General features: G+C 39.7%; 1 protein-coding gene across 1 annotated transcript; it reads right to left on the bottom strand.

Moving 5' to 3' along the window:
* Positions 1-624: 624 nt before the first annotated feature.
* On the bottom strand, positions 625-12,143 carry ndufa10 (NADH:ubiquinone oxidoreductase subunit A10). Its single transcript, XM_034109294.2, has 10 exons — positions 11,982-12,143; positions 10,632-10,800; positions 9,750-9,965; positions 8,157-8,243; positions 7,852-7,973; positions 6,556-6,635; positions 6,412-6,466; positions 6,236-6,321; positions 5,862-5,970; positions 625-828 (listed from the first exon to the last, which is right to left on the bottom strand). The coding sequence occupies exons 1-10, from the start codon at positions 12,054-12,056 to the stop codon at positions 760-762; spliced, it is 1,068 nt and encodes a 355-aa protein (XP_033965185.1). The 5' UTR covers positions 12,057-12,143; the 3' UTR covers positions 625-759.
* Positions 12,144-20,950: the final 8,807 nt, after the last annotated feature.

The raw sequence follows: 20,950 nt of genomic DNA, 5'->3' as shown, positions 1-20,950 counted from the left end.
CGTTTTATAGAATAAAAGCTCCCTGAAGGACGTTGTAGAAATGCGTGTGTGCACCACGACAAAGGAGCTTCAATCCCGATCCCGGCGCTGCTGCCACTTTTATTGATTTCCTTTCGAACAAAGTCATTCTTCATACGAGTGATGGCCAACCATGGCAAAAAGAAAAGCTACTTTTAGGTTATTGTCATCGTGTTGGCTTTGCACTTACAGCAGTTAAATTGAGTTGCTTTAAGAGGACACGTAAGACTATAAATGGACAGGTTTTTGTTTCCCTTTGTTCAGTTCTGTATGTCAGATGTCACCTTTTGCTTTTTTACTCAACAGCTTATCACAGTTAATAAAGCTAATGTAAGAAATGCATTTTAGAAACATGATAATTATGATCATTTTGGGGGAGTAGCTTTAAAGGACAGCGGTTGTGTTTCTTCTCCTTGTTGTGCAGTCTGTAAAGCCCCATAAGACACATGTTTAATTTGTGATATTTGGGTAAACATTTGGTTTTAGAGAAACTGACTGTTCCAGCTGTTTGCCAGTTGTAATCAGTGTGACTTCTTGTTGGATGATCCCATGTTACTAGATGTTTCTTTAATTCTGGCATGCAGAGTCGCAACAAAACAAGACATGTTGTAGATTCAAAATGTATTATTTTAATACATACATATAATTATTATAACAGGATAGAACTATATCAATAATGGACACGTGGGCTGGAGGTCACTCAGCGTGCGGATCAGGGGATGACATTCACAGGCCTCAGACTCACTTCAGCCAGATGAGTTTGTCCCCCACATCTGCGTTATAACCAGCGGCATACTTCTTCCCAGGGATCTATGAAAAAAAAACAAATAGGAAAGAACAGTTAAACTTAAAGTAACAAAAAAGGTTATTCTTATCTTAAGTTTCGTTGCCTTGCTCCGCTCCGGGGGGGTAATGAAAAGCTGGTTTGAGGGGTGAATGTTTGCCTTGGGCCCCCACAGACTCTGAATCGCCACTGTATGTGGAGATTATCCTGCTGAACAAAACATGTACCTCCCCTAAAGAATTGTTGCCGCAGATCTCCAATAATCCTCAATCCAACATAAATATCCCATTGTTTTTGTCCAGTGAATCACATACAAATACCTCAATCACTTTCTCTCAATGCAGAAGTATTTTTGTACTTCGAATCAACTTATTTTAATTGAAATAGCCGAAAAGCTCCTCGTCAAAAACAACTGGGTCACTTGCAGAGTTTAAATTGATATTTTCAACACATTTAATATATATGTTATTTATCAGTTCAATCATGCAAGTAAAGACCAAAATTAACCATTTACCTGCCACCATTTGCAAAGGGGATACTTGTAGGGTCTTATTAAATGTTTTTATAAAGTTAATGTAAGCTGTAATAGATACTAAAAACAAAACACCTATATACAGTATACACAGTATAATTTTAAATAATTTGCTTTAATTTAAATAGACAAAGAGCATGTAATCAGGATAATTGTGTCCCTTGCAGAGTTAAATATTATATTTTCAACACTATTAAATAGTTCTTTATTCAAAACAGCAGAAAGACTCACTTTTGATAGCTTATTAATTAGTTAAATTATGCGAGTAAAAAACATTTGGAAAGGGAACACCTCAGATTTCTTTCATCTACAAGTCATATTTTTCATAAGTGCAATGAAAGCTGTACTAGAATAGTGTTGCAAATGTCCTTCCATGACTTTACTCTGTCAGCTGGAGTGCGCGGGGGAGATTACATGCCAGTTCTCATTCTTTCACTCCTGAGATCCAGGCTCACAACTAAATGTCAGGTCACAGCCTCCCGTAGAATTATGCAGCCTGATTTCTTTGCAGCAAGGGGAGACAGAAAAGTCTCCTGTCAATAAACACAAAAGGTCAGACCCAAATGTTTCCCTGCAAGACTGACGATATCGAAAGCCTTGTAGAATATTCCATATCTGGCATTTGCCTTTCTTGTAAGTACGGGTTGTTCAATATTTCAGCGAAAGGAAAGGAGTTCCATTACACTGACAGGACTGCCCAGGCTTAAAGATAAAGGGTAGAAGTATTCAATATAAAAAGGATGATGGGGGCAAAGGCAGGGTTCCTCTGTGTTTTATTTTGTAAGTTTTAATGAATTGATCATCCCAATTATGGAACCTATCCTCAGATAATTACAAAACTTGAAACTAAAAAGGGCAACTAACTCTCCAGCAGCACAGCTAATTAATGTGACCAGCCGCCAGCAACAAGTGAGTCATTAGGGACGTCCCCAGCTGTGGGATCAGCAGAACAACCTCTTTTTAATTAATCTGTATTGGCTTTTACAAATACTTCATATTCTTTGTTTACTGTGAACTATAGGCAGGCTAATGGGGTAGCAGATATTAGTTTATCGAAGTAGTAATCAGCAGCGAACCGCTTCAACACGTGTATTTCGGTTTATTCACCGCATTCATTTTGTTATTCTACAGTATTGTTGTTTTATAGTTATGTGTTAATGTATCCCAATTTGTGTTCTTTGAAATTGAATCAAAGAATTATGGAATGGAGTTAAAACAAAGCACAAGCATAATTCAGTTTAAAAGGATGTACAGAAACCCTTTTTTGGAAAAATATGAGAATGAAGAAAGGTGATTGAAGATGAGAAATTATGTATGTATAAATGTAAATGTATGTAGGAATAACTTGCATAATGATCTAAAGGACAATCATTGATCAAGTAAGGGGTGGGAATTAATAAGCATTTGCTTCCTCCTACTCCCTTTCGGACACTTATGATTTATTATTATTATTAATATGAAGACTTTTTTTATTTTTTTTGTTGAATATACAAATATTACCATGAATGTGTTGAATTATAACAATACGGTATTCTGTTTTTCACATTTGTGATTTGTTATTTTTTTAAATGTTCGAAATAAAGACTGAAAGAAAGAAAGAAGAAAGAAAAGGATATCGCATTGTGTTTGTTACTTTCGTTGCAGTTGTATATGTCTTAAAGGTCACATGTCATGGCCATTTCCACTGATCATAATTCCATTGTTGAGGTCTACTAGAATAGATTTATACTGTGCAATTTTCCAAACTCACATTGGTTTCGCATACAGCATCTCTGTAAAGTATGTGTATTCACTCTCTCCACTAAACGGCTCGCTGCAGCTCTTGCCCCCCCCCCCTCCCTGTGAGCCCAGTGTGCTCCGATTGGTCGGGACCAGTCGGGACGTTGTGAATCGCGCTGAGCTCCGTGGAGGTGTGATTTCCTTGTTTAGCGAAACATAGCCAAACTCACCCTGAGCACACACAAAGTCACAGCCGAAGTCAAAACAATAAGTGTGGCTTGATATTGAGTCAGAAAAAGGTTGATACACGCTGTGAGAATGGGTCTGCAGAGAGAATGTCGCCGCGATCCCAACTGTCTGTTATCAGCCTGCAGCCAGGGAGGAGAGATCAGCAGAGCTGCCTGCACTGAGTGGGTGAGGAAGTCCGTGGATTGGTCAATTTGGACCAATCAGCGGGTGCTTAACGTAACGGCTCCACGGATTGGTCCATTTCGTTCCGGGGCCGACATGACATCATGATGTCCCCGGAAGAATCAAATGGACAGTGACGTATCTCCAACGAGGCGTTTTGGGGAGGTATTTTCTGTTTTAGAGTTTTACTCCCTACAGGGTGTACTTTGAGGGTTTTGACTCTGCACACCGTTTACATGCATAAAAACCTTCATAACACACAAGGGGACGGGTAATAACCGGAAAAGCATGACATGTCACCTTTAAGTGTAATTTGGCTTGGCTTCCTATTCATGGACATGCTTTTATTTTGAAGGAGAGTTAACAGGAAGTTAGACAGGAAGTTGTTGTTGCTTTGGAAACAACGTGACGGAGATAAACGGAGAAAAGTAATATCTACATATAAAGACGGAGAAAGTAAACGATAACATTTATGGTTAAGTGTTAGCACCCCCCGAAGAGGCACAAGCTCTTACGTTGATATTGGAGATTTCAATAAATTCAATGTGGAAAAAAAACGGGAAATAAAAACAAAACGAATATCGAAATTGAAACCCGAATAGTACTCCAACGAACGAATATTCGGGTACAGCCCTAGTGGGGTTTGAACCTGTGCTACCCTGATCCGAACACCAACGCACAACCCACTGCACCACACGCCTCCCATAAAAACTGCATTTGCTATCAAGTGACAAAGACTACTAAATGTCGTCACGTCATTAGCCACATTTAGCTTAGCAGGGACCGTCATCTAGTTCTTTATAGCGTCACTTTAGCTTTTTACTTCTGGCATGTATGCTTCGACTATGATAAAAGTGGTGGTTAATATGTGGAGATTAAGTATCTATCAAAAACGTGTGATTGCCACAGATAGGGGTGGGCGATATTGAAAAATATAATATCACGATATTTTTCAAGCAGTATCAAGATAGACGATATTTATCACAATATTTTTTCATGTCGGTTATTATGGTTATTTTTCAAGTTACTTAACAGTACAAGCACCTACAAGGTAACAGCAACTCAAATCAAAAGGAGTCACAGACCAAAATACCATTTCAAGCTGGTTTTAATTCTGCAATCGATCCCTGAATGAACAATTCAACAGGAATGTTGATATGGCTTCCTCAGTGTTCAAGTAGGTAGGCCTACACCCTACACAACAAACGCTAACACTGGTTTATTCACCAAGTAAAGTGCACTCTCTCGCTAAATAAAATAAAATATTCAAGGCACAGTTTCTCAGTATAAAAATTCACTTTCTGTTTTAGGTAGCACTTATGTAACATCAATAAACATGAAAAGAGAGTAAAACATAACTAAGTAAAACATCAATGAGGAAAAATCAGTGCCAAACAATTAAAATGTAAACTTTAGACTTGAAGTGCAATCAAAGACTTTAACATAACTGAACATCTGTTTCAAAAGGGAAAAACAATATACCTTATTGATCAAATAAAATATAAGCCAACAGAATCAACCAAGACAATAAATGAAGTGCAATACTGTCTGAATCCAGACTCGACAGCTTGGTTATCAGTATGTAGTTACTTCGGCATCACTTTGAAACGTGTATTACAATTAAATCACGGTAAAATAGGTTAATTTTGTCGTAGTTGGTTTCCACCACAGTATTTACATGGATATAAGCCCCGCCCCCTCTCCAGCGCGTCCTGTTTGAATGACAGGAGTAAACACAGCTGACAGCCGCGGTGAAACTCCAGCGGTTAGGGTGAGAATATTCGCATCGCGTCCGTTGTGAACGCAGCAGAACGCAGTTCAGAAACCACTGTTCTGACGCTTTTAAAGCAACTTCGAGATGTTAACAGTATCAGGGGCACGCAGGCCATGGTGGCCGTAGGACGTACAATGATTTTCGGAGCTTCACGGCCGCCGTGAAAATCCTACCCTGGTGCACTATCACGATAGATACGATATCTCTGAAAAGGCATACCGTGGAGACCTAATATCGTCTCGATGATATATATCATCATATCGCCCACCCCTAGCCACAGACCTTATTTTCTCCAATATTCCACAATCCAATATAAATATCCCATTGCTTTTTGTCAAGTTAGCCCGTGTAATGCTAACTTCTGCAAAAACATGTCGTCGCTGCACCGCTTTATAGCAGTACTGACATACTAAAGGTGTTTTATGCTTTATAGTGCATTTCCGAGTCTTCAGAACTGGACACTAAATTGGCTTGATGACACCAGACCACGTTCAGAAAATATCTTTGCTTGGAGAAATATCAGCATAAAGAAACCGCTTTATACCAACACACAAGTAGTCGAAACACAGGGTACCTTTATGGGGTCGTATAAGAAAATGTAAGTGAGAGATTTCTCGACATACCGATTTATAGGCGTAGTACTTTTCGTCGTAATCGTGGGCCCCGATGGTGATCTCAGGCAGGAACAAAGGGATGTGGGTCAGCGCCGCCACAGCATGTTTATCTCCCGCTCTGTAGAACAGAAACAGAAACAGACAGCAAAGAAAGATCAGCTCAGAGCTAACTTTGATGTATGCTGAACTATGGGTGGATATAAAAAGGCAATCAGGGATGAATCTGCATTTTGAGTCCTCGCCGTGATTCGTTTCAGGTACTTTACATATTTATCCATAATGAGTATGACAAGCTGAGGCTGAGATTGAGAATCCGACTTCACGTCTTCCTCGGTGTAATTTGCATTTAAATGTGGAATTGATGTCATTAATCAAGAACTCACAGCATCCTCATGTGGTGGTAGGTGACGTCGTCCTGCTTCACCCACGGCTCTTTCTCACACTTCAGATACTCGATGTCTTCTGCCACCTGCACACAATACATAAACGATATCCAGATATAGTAAATAGATTTAAGGTATTAAAAATACACCCAAAACATTATTCATCGCAGTCTTACCCTTTCAAAATCTAGGGCTTGGTTTGCATCGTAAGCAAGCAGTTCCGATGTTTCGCTAAAAGGAAAAGAAAACGAGGATATCAATTATTCTCATGAAATTCGACACCGAGCGATTAGATATTCCTTCAACGGGTTAGTGCTCACGTGATTTTGGGGAGAAACGTCGTCTTGTAGCCATCTTCAATGCTCTTCAGATAAGACAGGGGCACGTTGTGAAGATAGGACTGAGAGAAAAAGAGAATTACAAATATATATTATAACACAAGCTAGATTAAAACACTCCAGTTTACACTCAACTTTTAAATTGTTATGAGTGTATCTGATAATCTGAAGTGTTAATTATTCAGAAAATAATCCTATATCATGTGTTCCTGAAAGCTGACAGGCCTTGAAACGTACCAGTGTGTTGTAGATCAGGGGTCGGCAACCTTTTTGATATGAAGTGCCATTACAAAAAAAAATTGTTATCAGCGTGCCGACGATCGTGAATTATCAACGGGGAAGCAGTGTGTGGACCTAATTGGTTTAAACGGCATGATAATAAAGACGATCGTCTGTTCTGTGATTCTCCAGAGCACACGTTATGATATTAGGGTCATGCAGAGTGAGATGAGATCGCTGTCCCTTTAAGAGAGAGAGAGGGGTGTGGCTTGTGCATGTGTGTGTGTGGATGGTAGAGCGAGAGTGAGCGAACGTGTGTATGTTTCTGGAAGTGAAACGAGGCAGCAGAAAAACAGGTATGTGATGTATTTTATGAAACAGAAGAACAGCTAAATAAATGCGACGGCCTCCCGAGAAGAGCTCGCCTCTCTCCAGCCGTTTAAGCTAAAGTGGGTTATTGAACCTGAAGCTTGTTGCTGCTGCCCTGGGAGACGACAGAGAGTCATCCCCCGTTTCCTCGACTACGGTCTGGGAGCCGACAGGAAAGTTCAGCACACAGATGGCCAGTCCGCCCCTTTGTAGCATATTATTTCGATGAGAGATGAGCAGATCGCCACTGGGAGTTCAACTAAAGGGGTGAGACGATCAGCGCTGCACCACGGAGGAAACCGGCAGGAAGTCGCCTGGAGTTAAAGAGAGCGGGGCTGCGCTGCGTGCATGGCTTCCTTCTGCGGGTAACGGGCGGCGGTCTCGTTCAGGATCCGAAAATAACATTTTAAAATTTTGCACACTTATTCCACTTATTCCTAGTGTGCCGCTGGTTACGTGCCAGGGGTTGCCGACCCCTGTTATCGATGATGACACTCTGGTTCGAAGGGACAATGAATGTACTTGTGGGAAATAATGTTACCTTTATTCTATAAGTTATAGTTAATTCTGGATTGTTTTGTTTAGTTGTTTTTTTTTGTCTTAACTGCATTTCCCTTTCTTGTGTATGTCACCGTATCATTTTTTTGTTACATTCAGTATCCTGTGTTGTCAGGGTCTGCGTCTCACTACCTTGTCGCTCTGTTTCAGTTTCTTCTCCACCTCCTCAGCCGGCACGTCGATGTAGATGGAGACGTGAGGAGGCAGGAACTCACACAGGCTGATGTGTTTGATCTCATTGTAGTGCTGCACGCCTGCAGGACACACACACACATTTAAGACCTTCGTATCATATGGAGAACAATTCGTTTTTCGTAATCAAATTTAAAAAATCTACAAATATTGTCAATAGTTTTTTTAAGTTGAGGCAATTTCAGAGAGAGGCTAAATCAGGAGCATGTGCCTGACTCTCTGTTGTTAGCGACGTAGATACTTACACTCCTTCCGGATGTATCCCTGCTGCAACATGGCGTCCAGGAACACAAAGTCGCTGAAGGGAGAGCGCTCCAGGATCACTCCCTGGCCTTAAACACAGAGAATAAGCATGAGAATGATAGTACACTATAAATACTGTCATTTACAAATAAGAAGACTTAAAACAAACTCCTGTATCAGTGTTGCTTTGACCACATTTTCATTCTAGAGGCAGTCGTTGAGGAATAAAACATGTGTTGCATCTCTACCATCAGCATTACTTGTGATTACTCTCTAAACTGTTTTAAACCATATTGTAAATATCTTTATCTATATCCCTACCCGTTATTCCACATATTTATAAAAATCTATATTTTATATCGATATGTACATTAGTCTACTGATATTACAAGGGATGCCAACTGAATTGCATAAAACAGTCCAAAACATTTAAAATATATATATTTGTAATCCTTTTCAATCCCCATATACTGCACATATTAATATGTTGTTATTGTATTGCCTTTTTGTATATTATTATATATTTCTTGTCAAGAAACTTTTTCTTTTGTAATATATGTGACCTGCTCTATCGAGATCGGTCGCATTGACCCAAAGACACATTGTGAGTTGTATACACTGCTGGAAAGAGGAGATTCCTAGCTTTCTAATGATATCAGGATTGTTGTCGTTGTACTCCAAATATTAAGCAAAATATGTCACATTATATAACGACTGTCACTGAGTCATCATTTTGAGAAAAAGGCCTACAAGGTTTCCTCCTCTCTGGAATCCATCGATCTGATTGGTTAGCGGAGCAAATGATCCAAATACTACGGAGGGAAGATATTTTCGCTTGGATTAGTGGACTGGGGAAACTCGCGAGTGTGTGTACGTGTGTGTTTTTGTGTATTTTTGCGTTTGTGTGTATTGTGTTTGTTTCCCGGGGAAAACCCTCTCGAGAAACACCGGCTGTTGTTATGCCTGCTGTGACGTCAAGTGACTCCGATCTCCGCTTGTAATTATGCCGTCACAAGCTTCAAAGTTGTATTTATCATCTGAATTTGCCGAAACAAGTTTAATATTCTGAAAGCTAAGACTTTGTTTATTTGAAATCAGATGAAAACAAACTGTAACGGACCCTGCCGTGTTATCTATGATTACTATACGCTTACATTCCTAATGTCAGCCGGAGGGAGGGGGGGCGGCGCTGCGGAACAGCAGGGTGCGAGTGAGAGCTGTCTTCGTCCCTTTACAAGCTTCAAAAATGTATTTATCGTGTGATTTTGGAAATAAAAGTTTCATATTCTGAAAGCCAAGACTTTGTTTATTTAAAATCAAACAAAACATTCGAACCCCGTAAAAATTGCGCAACATTTTTTTTACGCAAATCCACGTTTATTTTGACTTCCGACTGATTTCGATAGAGCGCGTCACATATTTGCTCTTATTTGATTCAATAATATATCTTACTATGTTCATGTATGCACCATGATACACCAAAGCAATCTCCTTGTTTGTATAGACCTACTTGCTAATTAACCAGATCCTAAAATTCGCTACATCAATGTAAATGACCTAACTTTCGCACATGAATCTCTAAATGTCAGTGATACCTGTGGCGAGCATGTGTTCGATGGCGTCTGCGTACTGCAGCAGCCTCATGGTGTACATCCACAGCTGCAGCCTGTAGCTGTTCCCGTCCGCAGCTTTGGGATCCGTGTAGAACTTCTCCAGGCTGCACATCCCGTTGTAGTCCACAGGAAGAGGCTCCTTCTCCGCGGTCATCCTGTCCATGTAGTTGTTGTCCGCCTCCGGCATGTACAGCATCCCTGTAGATACAGAAATACACTTTATTGTTTTCAACGCAAATACCGTCCATGCCATCTATAGGTAAAAGTATCCAAGTTATTTGCCGAGTGAACTTTTTATCCTCATAACTCCCATTAGGACAACCAGTTGCATCAGCTCTGCTCTATGCATTACATTAATGCACACAATATCTGTTTATTATTATTCCACATATTTTATTCTATTGCATTGTAAATACTGCTATATTTTATTTTACTATATTTGTAATGTTATTATAGTTTTCTTATAATATTTCCCTATCTGTGTTTTTTTTTTTTTTTTTAAATTGTATGTATGCACCACGACCCCAAGTCAAACTGCTCGTGCGTGTCAACCTACCTGGAAGTAAACCTGTTTCTGATTCTGAAGTAATTATACCACTAAAAAATGCAGAGTAATCCTTTCAAAGCAGTTATGTATATAGGAAAGCCTGTGAATAAATAAATTGGCTGACTGATAGCGTCAATATCAGATTATCAAAGATATATCAAATTCCTGGTAGGCAAGCATCATCACAGTGTTCAGCAAATGTAGCCCCCTGATTGAGAAAAGGTGTAGCCTGTAAGTGCCTTCTCGGTCTCCTGTATGACTGTAACCCTAAAGGGAATCACTGATCTAAAAGTTGATCCTAACAGTGAGATAAATACCCAGTGTGTCAGCCAGCTTGGAGGCCAGAGCTCCTTTCCCTGAGGCCAGGTTTCCATCCACGGTGATGATTTTGCTGGTCGACGTTAACCGTGGCGTCGTCCTCTCGCCCATAACGTAGGTCAGCCAGCCGTACTGTAGGCTCCTCGCTGAGCTCGTGTGAACACCAGCCTGGATGACAGAGAAAAAAAACCATTGTAGTTGATCATTTGCGGTTAACACTGACCAGATCCAGATTATTTCACAGAGATTCCCTGCATCAAATGTTGCCTGGGTCCAAAAAAACAACCTGTTTCCTAATTTACAATACTTTGCACAATTAACTAATTTGTGAAAATGTAAACTTACATTTGTTTGAGAATATGACATAATTTCAACTGGCATATTACAGGATTTAAAACTAGATATAACCCAAGGAGTGTCATAAGTTAAGGTGAAAGGCCCAAACAACCATCCAGACTTTACCATTTCCATTTGTATTAACGCAGTACAATCCTAAAGATATGAAGTTTGATATGATATCAAACAGAGAGGAGAAGTCCTCATTTGAGAGGCTGAAAGCAGTATTTTCGGCCATATAGGAACAATTAATCAAATATATTAATATATTTCCTCTGCTCAGTTGACTAATCGTTGAAGCTTTATTAAAGACCAATCGCCAGTGTTGAGGTGATCAGGCTAATGAGAACTTTAACTGGTCAAATATTTGGTTAAAACGACATTTGGCCTCATCAACCATGGGTAGCTTTTCTTCTTAAATGTATTTTAGCAGGAAGTCTCATTGAGATCAATTCACAAGAGAGACCAGGCAGCTGTATAATCACAACACAGTATGCAACATGACATACAAGAAATACACAAGAACAGCTGTAACATCTGGGTAACCACAAGCCTCCAACAGCTCATTCTTTACGTTGCCCTAAATTCATAAATAGATTAAAATGTTTATAATTTTAGATATTATAGAACAAGTGTATAGCAGGAAAAGGCAGTTGTCCTTCATTTGAATCGTTATGATGTATTGCACACATGTCGCTTTGGATAAAGCCTCAGCTAAATGTAATGGATCTGTCAAAACCCCAGAATGCTACAGAGTTAGCTGGCAGTAGCCTAACCAAACAGCAGATTGAACACCGTGAAAGCATCAATAAAAGATCATTTAACAAGTACTCATATGCAGTCCCCTTAACAGCTTATTGTCTTTGCTCTGAACTCCAAACAAAATCATTTCAATAACAAACCAGCAGAAAGCCTGTTGGCTAGCTAGTTAGCATCCTAGCCTAGTTAGCTTGCCCTTGTGAACTTGACAGGGGAACAAGGAGAAATCAGAGTTTCTGTGTTTCTGCCCTCACCTTCTGTGAGATGTGTGCAGCTCTAAGAGCAGCTGCTCCCGGTGGGACGATCTGTCGGATCACCCTCAGGGCCATGATGAATAAACTGTCCTCCAAAGACCCTCCGACCTGACCCGAAACACAGCGACCGGGCGACTGAATAACACGTCAGAGGGAGAGTGGGGTCTTTACATGGGGGTGTCTCATGTATATTTCGTATGAGTATGTCTAAATGTTGCCTGAATAATGTTTTTTTAAGCAAGTGTTTATATGTGATCAACCAAGTATGTCTGCACTTGCAATAATTGAAATAAGATCACAATACATAGCGGATACAATTAAATAAATAGATGTTGAACATTTTAAAATTAAGCAGCACTTATTTGCAGTTTGTCTAAATATTGCCTGAATAAATGTATGTATTATATATTATTTTTAATTAATTACAACAATATGGCACCACTTTTAAAATGAGTAAAGATAAGAAGGCAATCTTAGCCAAGTGTATTTGATAAATATTTAACTTAAAATGTTACCTTTTTGTTTTTATCACTATTGTCTTGACATATATATGCAAGCTTCCCCCAAAGGAGTAACTAAACCAATCAATATTGTCTTTAATGCATACTTAATCTATTCTCATATCATTGTCAGGTCCCGGTAACCTTTAGCTTCTTTAACGAGATCAATTGCATGCTGTGTGTCTGTTTTCACACCAGCAGGTGGCAGTATCCATTTTTATTTAAATACATCCTGCTTTCCCACTGATGTCAATCCCAAAACTCTCCCAAAAGGCAGTGATACGTTTTGAAAAGAAAGTGCTAGTGTTAGTTGTACTTGAGTATATACTACATTTTGGAGGGAAAATGCTACTTTTGACTTTTGACAGTGATTTAGCATCTTTACTTACAACAGACTTTGCAGAAAAAAAGTTATGATTACAAATTAAAATCAATACATGAATAAGGATGTATTATTGTCTGACTTAACTACACAACAGTATAATTATGACACACACTCACACCAACCTCTCAAAGATGCCACATTAAAGCAATGAACACATTCATAAATACATGATCCATTAATACAGTATAATAAGCAGTTTTAGTCACAATGATTAGTTTAACTTATGATACTTGAAATACATTTCCTAATACTTCTTTTAAGATCCGAGTTGTGCTACCAGGATTACACATAGTCTGGTTCTCAGACAAGCCCTTGTGATTTCATCCCCATGGTTTGAGAGAACAGCTAAAAGGCTTAGACCAGGTCCATGAGACAAAAGCGATAAATAATTAAGTTAAATCTGTTCCTCACAAGAAATACAGGCAGCCACAACATTACACCACTGGAAGGGAAAAGTATCTCTGAGGTTGTGTGTCTGAGGAGGTGAGCAGCAGGATTTAAACCACATTATCCTTTGAGATGCAGCAGCATCTGGGGAGGAAACGCCGCCCTGAAGGCCCTCTTTGTTCAGCCTGTAGCAACATGATCTCAGTGTCTTCTTTTGTCACTACGGCCCTGAATTCAGCATCTCTTCAAGGGGAAAACCCTCAAAGTAATTCTACAAATATGTCTGTTTCATCTTTATGACTACACTGCAATGTACATAATGTGCATGGTCATAACACAACAACAATCAACCAGAAAAATGCCTTTAATATCATCATGGCTTTGAAGTGCAGAGATGATTCACTGTAGTGTGGTGGAGATGCTGGTGATAAGATCACGATAAGCTGTTATTGTAACAAAGAGAAACAGTGTTGGGAGAAGTATTCGGATACCTTAAACACATACAAAAAATATTCAGAATACTTACAAAATTACTTATCTCTAGTTTATGAATCGACCTAGCTTTTTCTTGTGTGAACTGCAAGTTTACTTTATGACAAAATATCACATATACACACTTTTGTGTTTTATGCATTTAGGTAAATATGTGAAATACTTGTAAAGTGAAGTAAAACATGACTGTATTTCCCTTTAAATTAAGCAGAGAAGAAGAATTAAGTGGCAGAAATAAAATAAAAATACTGAATTAAACTACCTCAAACAGTACATGTATTAAGTGTCTTCCCACCACTGCAGAGAAAGACACCAGAACAAATTCCTTCTAGTAATTACTTTGTTTCACTTCCCTTATATTTAATCACCTTCGGAGTTTTTTACGTTTCGCCCGTCCTGCACTTCCCCTCGCAGCTATACGAGCTCAGTGCACTCACACCTGCATTCTCGAGACTTTACATAATGCCTCCAGTCTGTCAGCATGCAAGTGTGACTCACTGGCTGTTTCCTCTGTAGGCTAGGAAACCACTAATGTAAACACGGCTGACAGTGAACTTCACCGCTTCATATTTCATAGGCCATTCAGTATGAGCGCTAGTGTTTCAGCTTCACACAGTCAACTGCTCCTACAAAGCAGAGTGGCAGAGTTAAATGCAATTCAGCCAGACAAAGCACCAACAACAACAATGGTATCTCTTCTCACATGTATTTGACATTGACAGCTGCACCCTGTTCCTTTTACAAGCCTGTTTTAGACATAACACATTCTAAACACTCTTCATAATGTAGACTACTTGAACCGACTGAACTAAAGTCCAAGCACCAATATTTGCTGCCAGACCAGGGGGTTTATTCCACTTCACAACATGACATGAAACTGATTATTTAGCCATTTGAAATGTTTCATTTAATGGTAAACACATGTTTGCAGAATAGATCAATAGATAAAGTCACATGGCAACCGTGTCTTCTATAATATAATATAACACAACCACCTGCAAAGTTGCGTTATGTTTAAACTGATGTTATCTTCAAAATATTTGTTTTCCCTACAATATCCACTTAGGAACTCAACCATGTTTAACTTTCTCAAGGTTTTGTTTAGGAAACTCAAATCCTTGGTTATGGTTTTGGAAAGAATGTTTGAGTGTGGCTCGACAAGAGACTGGATGTGTTTACTTTTTACCAAAACCTGATAGTTCGCTAACCAAAATGTTTCCATTGCCAGAGCTCTGGACTCTGTATCACCAACCCCAGCCCGCCCTATGACGTCTGTGAAGGAAATTACAAAGCAGTGAGTGAACGGCACGGATAAACTTTCCCTGAACGAGTAACTCCTGTCCAAAAACATGTTAGGCAAAACTACACTGTGTTGCACAGGGGTCTTCATAATCAACAGGGTCTTAGATAGATAGTGTTGGAGTCTACCGGACCAGGTCCGTCCTCCGCGCAGATCGTTTGGATATGGCCAGAGCGGGGTCGCCGTCCGGATCTGCCGATGACCTTTCTTAGTTCTGAGGGGAAAGGAATTGTGTCCTAGACACTATTCTCTGTTAGCTGTACAAAACTAGACTTTGCACTCCAATGGATTGTTTCTTCAAATAAGCACTTTATTACACAGTTCAACAAAGATATATCAATCCGTACTATACCACAAAGCGCTTTGGACTCCTTCTTGAGTTCCCACCGTGACAGGCTCGTCAGTGTGAGATCCCAGTTGAAGTGAGTCCCGAATTCGGAATATATCTTTTTCTTTATAGTGTTTGCTGTGAAGCCCCCACCTTTGGTGCTCTCTGTGCTGCAGTCTGCCTTTTCTGCCCAGCAACACACAGTTTTAGCCAAGGTCAGGCCAGGGCCATACTCCCTTTTTCTAATTACCTGTTTTAACTGGTTTTCTCACAAGACAGTTGCGTCTGGTGAGGATCAGGGCCCCACATCTCGTCCTTGAAGATAACAGGATGTAGCCGGCCAGCAGTAAACTTTAACAGCAGTAAACTTAAACACGTTATTTTTCCACTCAGACAGCTCAATGTTTCCTATAACAGGATTTCCTATATCTTATATTCACAGTTACTTTTTCCTTATCTTTATCCTTCAATCCCCCTTTTGCCCCATTCTAATGATTGGGGCAACAAAACAACGCTATTGTTTATGTACATTTATGTCAGCTGTTTTAGGCTTCTGTCTCTCTTTCCCACATTCTGCCATACGGTGGTACTGATGGTGCTGTCGGGAAAGTGTCCATTGCTGCTGCTTCTTCTTCGCCTTCCTCAATGTCTGGGTTGTTTTCTAAGGATAGCAAGGCGAGTTGTTGGCCCAGGGGAGTAGAAGGTGCTATGGCGGTACTAATTATTTTGTCCACCATTGAGCGGATACATGGGATGCAGCAGCACCCGCACAAGGTCAAAATTGCTGCAAACACGGCCATTGATATCTTGTGTAGTTTCATTTTGTGGGGAATTTGGATTATTACTTTGGTCAATGATTTGCCTCCCCCTTTCACCCACTATGATAATGATTATTCCAACAATGATGAAAAAACAAAGTGTTAAGGCCAAGCAATAGAGGTGTTGGTTAGGTCCTGAGTTCTTCTTCATCTTCGTTTTTCTTGTAAAAGTTCTTTGGTGTATCAGTGTAGGTGAGTGTCTCTTGTGTGGTGTGTGTATGTGATGCGTGTGGTGTACCGCCTACTTTGGGGGAGCGGTCCCTTGTTGTGCCTCCTCGCCGGCTGTTATCTCCTGGGCTGCCGTTGGTTCTCCTGTTGTCTCCTCCTCCTCGGAAGTTGAGTCGATGTCCACACTTGGGGGTTGGGGGGCTTCGGTTGTTTGCCTGATGTTCAGTTGGCCTAGGTCCTGGATGGTGTCAGCGAGGGTCCTGGTAGGTGCTGGTGCTTCAACACACCTGCTCCAGTGGTACCACGTGTCCCCCTTTCCTTGTAGGCGGACGGCATGGGATGTCCTCTGGGTCACTCGGTCGGGGCCGGAGAGCCTGGGGTTGACAGTCAGCCTCCTGCGTCTCGGGTCCCCCTTTCGGCGTCAGCAACCTGTGTGGAGAAATCTGATACAAATCCCTCAAGCCTACGCTCCGGGCTCTGGGGCCCTCGGCTGTTTGACCCACCACTGCGTGGCCACTTGGAGCCTGTTGGTGGGGTGTCTTAAAACAACAGACGTCTGTGCACAGGTTTTCTAAATTAATTGTGCAGCTTCAGAATCTTAATACTTGGACTGTGCCAACTAAATAAGAACCCCAACATCTTTAGGTAAACTAAATAACATATTTCAATAGCTCTGAATTTCTGACAAGCATCTGTATTTATTTTTAAATGAAATCCCTGAGATCCCATTAAAAATCTGAATATGATTTGAACTGCTAATGTTTCTGGTAAAGAAACACACTAATCTTATGGATTCAAAAACAACCAAAATCACAATACTAACAAAGTGAATGGCTTCCTGGTGATACTGCTTCTACCCGTCAGTGCTTAGATATTATCCCGCTGAAAAAATGAATACAGAATTCCAACAAACTGTCCTCAAATGTCTTTCTATTATGTATTTAGATTAAATGTATATCCCCATAATGACCTCAACAATAAAGTCTATGGCTTTTACTTCTTTACCAGGCTAGTTACATGATGTTGTCCAAATTACATTCTATCTCATTACATTACTATGTTTTAACTTTAACTGTAAATATGTTCTTTCTACATTTCAAACCTTAGTTACTTTAATACCTGTTGACACATTAGTTGACACATTACTCACAGGTCAGCTTCTTAAGTCCATCTCTCCCAGCAGCCCCTTGGCCACTGATTCTCTATCTGTGTTACCTGCTATAACTCAATCAATATTAGAGACATGTCAACATTCATCAAACAGTGTGTTATCCCCAAATATGGAGCAGGTAAATTCTAAAACTGTCAATCAATGGTCAGATTGAACAATGGAGTTGGGCAGCAGGTTCCTTTCAGTCCCTAAATGAAAAATGTACATTGTAAAGTTTACACTCCCCCTTTTTTACACATTATCTCATGTGTAAACAAAAACCTGTATGGGAAGAAAACCTTCAGGTCATAATGGATTATAAGACAATACCAAACATTTTTCCCAAATGTACATCCATCATTTCCCACAGTAAACACTCCAGTAAGTGTCTCTCTCCATCTTTCAGTCCTAAAAGAAACAGAACCTTCAAATGTCATAGTTTGAGTTTCACATTCTGCAAACAGCCACCTCCTGTGGGAGTGAAACATCAAGTAGGTTAGAAACGGTTTCCCCTTTTGTGCAATGTTAGGAAACCTCTCATTTCACACATTATTATCACACAGAAATAATGTGTTAGTCCAAAACATGCTTGATTAGTCATCGTTTTAAATCATGCAGTTGCACTGATCAGATGCAGACATACACTCACTCACACTGTCAGGTTGTAAAGTCAGGTTTTGGTCAGGTACACCTCAGAGTCAGTCATTGACAGTGCCTTCCCAAGTTACCCTGTCTGTCAGGGTCAAAGGTCAGTTGGTCTTTTTGGCCATGTGTCGTGCCCTGCAGAGATGTTCCAGCACAGGCCAGCATCCTCCGTCTATAGAAATCTGTATATATGGAGTGCCATCATTTATTAATTCACAATTACAACTATAATGTTCAAGATATCTCTGTTTTCCCAAATTCCCTGAAAAGTGTTAGCCAAAAAATGTCACTTCCTTATTGTACTACTACTGCAGTTCATTTACACCTAATCAATATCAACACGTCTAATAGATGTAATTCAGAAACTTGTGTACATCACTATTATCTTGTGTCAAAACATTATCAGGATCTGTAAAGCTCTGCTATGTATTCCATAACTCATTCTATTAATTTATCTTCAATTCTGGTGCACTTAAAGAACAATGTTACCCTCTTTAACAGTGCGTGGAACCCTGGGTGTCCTGAACATGTAACAATCACTCCTTCCCTTATCAAGGACCTAAAAACAGAAGTAATTTCATCAATGGTTTGTAGCTGAACTTAGAAATCATCCCTCATGGTAGGTATGTTTTTACTTTTTAACATCTCTAAATGTCAGTTAATTACCAACTAAATGAATGTCCATTAGGAGGTGGTGCCGCTAGTCCTCTAAACTCATAATCTGGTGCCGTGCGCTTCCTGTGAAGCTGCAAGTAAGATTTTAAAACCCACTGCAGGGTGGGTCGAGTGACCCCTCCTCCCTATTGGTCGTCAATAATATGCACCCTTCTAATGGGTGATTGAAGGCCCCACATTATTTCCCATTTCAGCCTCAGCCCTCTTTACTCTAAAATTACTTTTTAAATAGGAATATGTAGAAATGGAACAAATATTCAATCTTCAGAAAAGTTCTTAAACAATGTCTGTCTGGTGAACAGCCAACATATTTTAAAATGTCAGATGTATAAAAATAAGCCTAAATACTCCCTTACCCTCAAAGTCCAAATCTAGACACAAGGTGAACAGTTTTGGTAACGGACAATTTAATCTAAAAACAAAACAAAATTGGACTTGTGTCCTTGTTTTTTGTTCTTCAAAATACATTAGCAAATACCCTGCGAAGTATTCGCAACCTAACTAACCCTCCCTAGGATATGAAATCCATTAATCCCTTTACTCATAGTTAGTTTATATGTCTAAATTATTATGTGTGACCTAATAATCAGATGTCTTGTTTGTCAACCAAGAATATTAAACTTTAATCTTTTCAGTATTCCAGACCATCGTTTAAACAAGCAGCCTCCCCTCTCAAACACTAAGCATTAAGGTTTCTACACCACCCCCTGGGAAACTCTTGCACAATTATGCTGTAAAATCATTGCATCATTCCTCCAGAACAATCTGAGACAAGCATGTCTCAAGATCTTGTCATAATGAGCACAGTCAGTGATGCAGCTGTAGTCAGTGGCAGGGTCCCCAAAAAGCTAGGACCGGCCCTGGTCAGTGGGCTCCAAGGAAACTCTCCCTGGCTTTGGGATGAGGGAAGGAATCACTTGGCCGACACACGTTGTCGGCTGTACTGCAGAAATCCCCCAAAACCGCAGTACCTCTTCACACCACTGTTGCCTTGACAACGAGGCACAAGCATAATGTCAATATCTCCTATGCGTTCTTTGCATACTTCTTCTGTTCGCAGTGAGCAACTCTTCACCAACACACTGATTCAGAGAACCCAAAAGGTGGCGCACAACTTTCCAGTGCCGCTGTAAATCACAATAAATCAGCAACTGGAGATAAACTTAATTTAAATCTCTCCCCCAAAGGGTTACAAAATAAAACGGCTGAGTGTCTATATGGTCAGGAATGCTGAAACATGTGAATGTTAAAACAAATCAATGGCAGTAGTCTACCCAGATTCTTTACTCCATTAAAAGTAGTAAAACCACATTGTAAAATCTCTTTTGTCTAGTTGAAGTCCTGCTTACTTCATCTTTAAAATCTTCTTTAATTTGAAACCACAAAAGGTCTTTAATGGTATCAATTGTGGACTTCCTTAATATGAATTGTAAATGCAACATATGTTCTCTTTAGAACACAGATATGACAGTAGCTGCTGAAACTGGTTAATAGCAGTTTTCTGTCAACCTAGTTAAGCATGTTGTTGTTATATCTAGTAAATATATTTTTATTTCATGTTTACTCACAAAACAATATGACATTATTTAGAAACAAGTTTTACTCTCTCTGAACTCTTCAAAACATCTACTTGTCTTTCTCTTTCCTCCCTGTGCCCTGCAGCTGCCGGCTCAAGTTTCCTCTCATCAATCACCGGTGTGTTTGTGCAACACCTCTGTCATGCGTAACCATTTAACAGATTCATTCTGACTGACAAACTCATAACAACCTCCCGTTTACTTTCTACTCTTTCTTCATAAACTTACAAACACAATTAATGTCTACTAATGATATTATAAAAACACTAGGTGGAATAATCCACTATTATGTTCAATTTGAATCAAACTTTAACCTGCTTCATATACTCAGCAAACAGTATTATTACTTTCCCTCAACGTTACTGTATGCAATAAATGCCTTCGAAATATAAGTAAACTTCTCAGTAAATGACAAATACCACGAAATTCACAATGCAATGTTTCTTTCAAATATCTACGACACATTGATCTATTAATCTTCAATGTTATTCCCTCCTTCTTCAGACCACTCGATTATTCACACACTTGTTTTAAATTCAATGCT

Source organism: Pseudochaenichthys georgianus, chromosome 21 (genome assembly GCF_902827115.2).
Source record: "Pseudochaenichthys georgianus chromosome 21, fPseGeo1.2, whole genome shotgun sequence".
NCBI classification, from domain to species: Eukaryota; Metazoa; Chordata; class Actinopteri; order Perciformes; family Channichthyidae; genus Pseudochaenichthys; species Pseudochaenichthys georgianus.
This window is presented reverse-complemented; position numbering and strand designations above follow the sequence as displayed.

What these genes read in the sequence shown, in the direction of transcription:
- ndufa10 (XM_034109294.2), bottom strand. Translation starts at nt 12,056, where the DNA reads ATGGCCCTGAGGGTGATCCGACAGATCGTCCCACCGGGAGCAGCTGCT. An exon ending in ACGTTTCTCCCCAAAATCAC is followed by an intron (nt 6,467 to 6,555) that starts GTGAGCACTAAC and finishes TTTTCCTTTTAG; the next exon opens with CGAAACATCGGAACTGCTTG. An exon ending in TACCACCACATGAGGATGCT is followed by an intron (nt 5,971 to 6,235) that starts GTGAGTTCTTGA and finishes TCTGTTCTACAG; the next exon opens with AGCGGGAGATAAACATGCTG.